The sequence below is a fragment of the Siphateles boraxobius genome, unplaced genomic scaffold, assembly GCF_051911475.1.
Source record: "Siphateles boraxobius isolate OS27281-9 unplaced genomic scaffold, OSU_SipBor_1 341, whole genome shotgun sequence".
Classification (NCBI taxonomy): domain Eukaryota; kingdom Metazoa; phylum Chordata; class Actinopteri; order Cypriniformes; family Leuciscidae; genus Siphateles; species Siphateles boraxobius.
In genome coordinates, this window is record NW_027508966.1 from 6401 (window position 1) to 12500 (window position 6100).

Sequence of the window (6100 nt, forward strand, 5' to 3'; positions counted from 1 at the left end):
TGAACAAGTAGATCCAGTCTGGTCTTCTTTTTTCTTCACTTTATGCATCAATTTGTTTAAGAGCAACAAAGAGTTGATTGTTTTTAAGTACAATCAACTTGGATGTTTAAGGCAGCAACTTTCTTCTTTTTAGTATCATAGTATCAAATACGCTCTTAATTTTTGCAGTGATTCCATAGAAGAACCAATGGATCCACCAAAGAACCTTTTATTGAATAATCTTAAAACAACCATTTTTTTTCTTAGTGTGAAGAACATTTTATTGATCTGAAAAACTTGTTTCACTAAATTTGTGGAATGGAAAAGTTCCATCGATGTGAAAGATTCTTTAGGGAACCATCGATCCCAATAACGAATTTAGATCATGAGACTAACATACACTTAAGTATAAAAAAGCCACATAACAGAGATTCAAAAAAGATTTTATTGGTCCAAAACCCCATGAAGAAATGATAGTAAATGATGAAAAGAACTTTAAGAGGGTTAAAGGGACTGATATGAGAGTGTAACACTAGAGGGAATATTAAATGTTTCACTACAGTCATGAGTCAGTCAGGATTCAGAGAAGATCTTCAAATCAGCACATCAAGGGCACTCGTCTAGAGAGAAAAGATGGTCAGGTCAGATCTGAAGAGGTTATTCATCAGCTACTTGCTTACTATATAATGTTTTACCATTTTTAGGCAGGAGGACGATGTTCTCCGGCAGAATGCCTTGCTCCAGAGAAAACGCAGTGAACTTGTCCAAGACGTCCTGGCTCAGGTCGGGTGTTCGGCCTACAAAAAACAGTACAAGCACATCGAAATGTCAAAAACTATTCCAACTAAAACCAGAATCATTGCAAACCTTAGTAAATAATTTAATTATTTCAGCTTATGTTTTTTACAGTACATATTCCAGTCTGAAATTTAAGTTAGATTAGAAACAGCATTTAAAATAAATTTAGTTCTGTAACATGATGTTTCAGAGAGGAATAAGATGTTCAACAAGAATAAACATTTTACAATAAGGTTCCATTGGTTAACACTAGTTAACATGAACTAACAATGAGACAAACTTCTAAAGCATTTATTAATCTAGTTCATGTGATTTTCAATATTTACTGATACATTATTAAAATCATGTTTTACCTGATGAACTAACAAAAAAGAACAGTTTAACTAAATGTTAACAAAGATAAGAAATAAGCTCATTATAGTTAATGCATTATGATGTGACATTATTTAAAGTGTTACCAGAAAGTAATTTCAAAGTTGAACACATTACATTTTTACTAGATCGATGAAATAATAAAATGATTAATTAACAGTAAAGGAACGAGTCAGTTTGGATTTCATGTTTACTGCAAGTGTGTTGATCAAGGGCACAATGGTTCAGGAAATGCATTTTTACTTCTGTATCACCACATGAGTTACAACGCCTACTATCTCATTATAGCCTGGTTTCACAGAAAGGGCTTAGATTAAGCCAGGATTACGCCTTAGTTCAATTAGGACATTTAAGTAGCTTTTATAAACGTGCCTTAGAAAAAAACATTACTGGTGTGCATTGAGACAAAACACCTTGCATCACAATAAGTTGCGATTGTCAAAACATTTGGTAACTAAACCGAATTTTATTAAGTTTAGTGACAACATGTTACAATGTTTAGCTACATGGTAGGCTACAATGACTGGTAGGCTACTGTTTTTATTATTGCTTGACATCTTGATTCAATATCGATTAATTTGAGTAATTATTAGGTACAGTAGAAAAAATCTCACTAATGTTGTAAACATACAGAGAGCCCTGTCAGCTGGTATTATTAAAGGTTAAAAATAACAACTCAATTACAATTTAGTTACAACTTTAAAATATTTTAATGATATAAGTACAAATATAATATGTAGCCTAAAATAGTGGACATATTTAGTAAAACATTCCTCTCTATAGCTAATTTTCCTAGCCTATATATGGTCATTAAATGGCTTTCCTGAGGTAAATGTAACGTTGTGACATTGTTCTCCAGCTGTTTTATTGACCTCTAACCGCGGTTGAAAAACACTGATTGATCCGAGGCATATACATTTCGGTAAGTTGTAGTCTACTATATCTTTCAACATAGGCTACCCATTGTTCATACGGGTTCATTTACTACTAGTGAAGAAGAGTAAATAATCGGTTCATGTGCCGCTTGAACTGAGGTCTATCACGTCACATTTACAAGCGCCCAATCCGTATTTATTGTTTGAATTTCGTAATAAAATTGACAGAATCTGAGAGCTGATAATTTGTTTTATATCAAAAGTAACCTGCTCTTTCTTGTCTGTCGGACTGTCTTTACTTCGCGATTTTTCTCTGCATGACAAAACGGATGTGTGGCGAGAGCGTGTGAAAAGTGTCAATTGACCTTTCGCAGGGAGTTTGATTGACAGGCGATCTGACCAAGGGGGTAATCCATCAGCTGGAAACTGAAGCCTCGCGGGAGCCGCCATTGTAGCAGAACTTCACCTGCTGTTAGCATTGACTCCAATTCATTTTGGCGTCACTTTGACAGCGAATAACTTTACATCTGATGCATCCAACGACTAAAGAAACACGACAATGTATAAAAGGCTCAAGTACTTTGTATCTTACGTTATGGCCCTGTAGAAGCTGTTTTTGTTAAAAATAGGCTAACGATTGCGTCATAACCACGCGACTTTGTCGCACATTAGAGACATTACCGTATAGACAGGAGGAGAAGCTTGCAGGCAATCTTTTACTGTCTATGAGGCAATCGGGGGGACATAGAGGCATAAAGTCAAGGAGAAGCCCATAGATAGAGAGTCCATAAAAGCAACGGGACAACATATTTCAACAACGTGTTTAAGGAATTAGGTGATTCAGATTTGTCCTGGCACAGCTACTAGAAGATTTACAACTGTCAGCCTGTCGTCACGCTCAGTTTGAGCCTGCGCAGTCACTCAGCCATCAGACAGGAAGTGCAATAATCGGGCTTCACTCTTCTCCGTTGAAATCACTGGGGTCGCTGTGTCCATTTCTTTTACTGTCTATGGATCTGACCAATCATAATCCGCCAATTTGTCCAACAAAGCAGTCAGGAAAGAGGACTTAAAAAACAAAGTGTAGGCTACTGACGTCTTTCTGCGGTTAAAATATTCCTTCTCATGGTCATTCATGTTTAATTCATGTTTATTCGATGCTATAAATTCCTAGAAGGAAGAGATGATCGGTTCACGAGCAGCTTTAACTGAGGCTCTACAGCGATCTGTCAGACACATTAAAGAGCCACAAAACGGTAGAAACCGGAAGTAACCAGACAATGCCAATTGACCGTTCGCAAAAACCACGCCCCCTAGTTATTGTTTCTACGCCCGTCAAACAAATGGTCAAACGCGGCCAGCGCCACAGATTGCCATGACGGGAAGAGGTATACCCGTGCGTGTCAGTGACCTTTTTTGGAGCAATACCTCCGCGATATCCTCCAGATCGAGGCAAAAGGGGTTACAGTATGCAGTGGAGGGATATATTACAAATATAAAAATGCGCAATGAAGGAGACATGACTAACGTTACTATCGAGGCTAATGCTTATACGGTCTCAAGCGAAATCTGAGAAACCCCATGACCTGTACCTCAAATGCAACCAGCACTTCCTTGAAGAAGATTTTATAAGCTGGTTCAGTGGCTAATTGTTTGGAGTTAGAAATATATAACTCACGCTGCATATTTAGTAATTTTGCCTCAGAGACAGGATTATACATACGCTTTAACAAGCAGGTTGTTCATTACCACGGCAACCGCTTGCGTGTCATGCTGAATGCGATTTTCGTGTTTAAAAAGTAACTATACATAATAGATGGAAAGATGCAGATGACCATACATTATTTAAGGTTATTTCTATTTGTTACGATATTGATATATGAACTGATGTTGTCAAGTAAGCTTCATGCTTTCCCCGTTGCGAATGTGCACTCCTCTAAACTGTAACGTTAGCCTACAGGTGCTGCACTGCTAGTGACTGTTGCTCATTTCCCCCCGAAAATATCATGTTAACAACAAACCTTTAGAAAACGTAATTCCTTTGTGGATCCTCTTGATCTGCTTTCTCCATGTTTCTTTGACTAATCTCAGTGTCTCAGTCTCACGCACGCTGCACGCGAGTTAACCATGTTCGACACATTTAACTGTGAGTGGGGCCGCCCACACTGTTTTTATCCATTGTAGGCACCGCTCACGTTGTGTTTTCGGCTTTGGAAACGGAAAGAACACAACTCCTCCAGACAATCTCTCGGGGTACCTAGTGTCCGATTTACAAACGCTGTGGGCGCACTGCTTCACCATCTTGCTTGGAGTCAATGTTTGACGGACCTGCTCACATAGTAACGGTTGCTATGATGTGTGATTGGACAATGGCCGTTTTGGGGGAGGGGCCGGCGAACGGTCAATTCTCTTCCATTAGAAATTCTCTGGTATTGACCTTTCGCAGAGAGTTTGATTGACAGGCGATCTGACCAATCATAATCCGCCATCCGCCGAATCCGCCATTTTGTCCGACAAAGCAGAGAGTTAGTAGATTAACGTTCGAGGATTTGAACTTGAAAAACAAAGTGTATACTGACGTCTTACCGCGGTTTAAATAACATTCCTTCTTATGTTCATTCATGTTTATTTGATGCTATAAATGAACTAGAAGGAGGAGATGATCAGTTCATGAGCAGCTTTAATGAGGCGCTACAGCGATCTGTCACAACACATGATTAAAGAGCCACAAAACGGTATTTATTGTTTAAATTTCTTTAAAGAATGACCAAATTTAAAAGTTGATACTTTGAGAAGTTGACTTATTTCCATGCAGTGCAAAACAAATCTGAACCAGACCAAGTGCAAATAATAAATGAACCAGCCTGCAACAAATTCAATTTAATGTGTAGGTGTGTTAATGCTGGTGCTGTTACCATAGAGTTTGTCGAGCACTGTGGAGGAGCCGGCCTTGGTCTTCACAGTGTGGATCAAAGCAAACTCATCATACTTCACATCAACAATGGACATTTGATTATCAGTCTCCCAACCTGTGGAAGAAATATCATTTCTCATTTGAGTCCTGTATAAACCACTACACTGTATGTCATGTCTAGGTGATCATTTCTTCCTTACGGTCACTGCGGAAGCTGAACACTCCAGGAACATCAGACTTCTGAGCGAGATTGTTCATCTTCCAGCAAGTGCCATCAGCTCTGGAAACACAGGACAAATGGGTAAAATCTTTACATGTGCATTGTGCAATCGTGGGAAAGTTTTATTCATAGTTTCTTATTTTTAGTGATCAGTTCGTCTTACCTGAGACTGGAATAGGCTATTTCCAGATCTCCTTCATCGGTCGGTGTCAGCATGGCGATGCCCATCTTCATGTTCGCCTTACGGGTGACAAACCACTCGGCATTGGTGGCAAAACCGATCAGGTACCATTTCCCAGCCACCTATATGAAGGACACACACATCAACAACATTTCCCCGGTGTTCTTCGCTCTTTTTTGATTGAAAATGTTTACTTTTTTTTATTTTTCTTAATTGGAATGGTACAAAACTTGGTAAAGGTTTTGGCACTTGCTATGTGAATACACAAAAAATATCACGGACATGATTATATGTTATATGGGTTATATGGGTTATATGGTCCTGAAAAAAATAGTCACACTTGTGCTCCTCCTGGTCAAAAATGAGTGCATTGGAAATAAATGGGAGACGAAATTCATCTAGCGGAAACTTTTGGTACTGCGGCCTAACAAAATCTTACTGAAAGCTTATCAGGCACAAGTTTTGAAAACAACTTTGATTTTCTCACAGTTTTAGTTTGAGTAAAACATGTTTTTGAAAAACTATATTTCATATAAACATTTAAAATAGTATTTTTTCACATTTTTCATAACAATAAACGTAAAATTATGTAACTTTTTTAAGTTCCCTTTTTAAAACTTGTATCACTTCAGCAGTAATCTGCCAAGTGTCGTCTTTTAAAGGAGATCAAACTGAAGACTGTGCTCTAAAACGTCCAGATTTACGACAGTTTAAGTTGGAAATTACATTTTCAGGTCTATGCTCAAAAAGTGAATAAATGG

The 6100-nt window shown here is 38.1% G+C and overlaps 1 protein-coding gene across 1 annotated transcript in view; it reads right to left on the minus strand.

Moving 5' to 3' along the window:
- Window positions 1-406: 406 nt before the first annotated feature.
- LOC143702010 (lipocalin-like) overlaps window positions 407-6100 on the minus strand; it is a 6564-nt gene continuing 870 nt past the window's right edge. The window contains exons 3-7 of the mRNA XM_077195688.1: window positions 5322-5461; window positions 5139-5218; window positions 4940-5053; window positions 675-776; window positions 407-599 (exon numbers count right to left, since the gene is read on the minus strand). Of these exons, the coding sequence (XP_077051803.1) occupies window positions 586-599; window positions 675-776; window positions 4940-5053; window positions 5139-5218; window positions 5322-5461 (450 nt within the window). The 3' untranslated portion in view covers window positions 407-585. The remainder of the gene's footprint in view (window positions 600-674; window positions 777-4939; window positions 5054-5138; window positions 5219-5321; window positions 5462-6100) is intronic.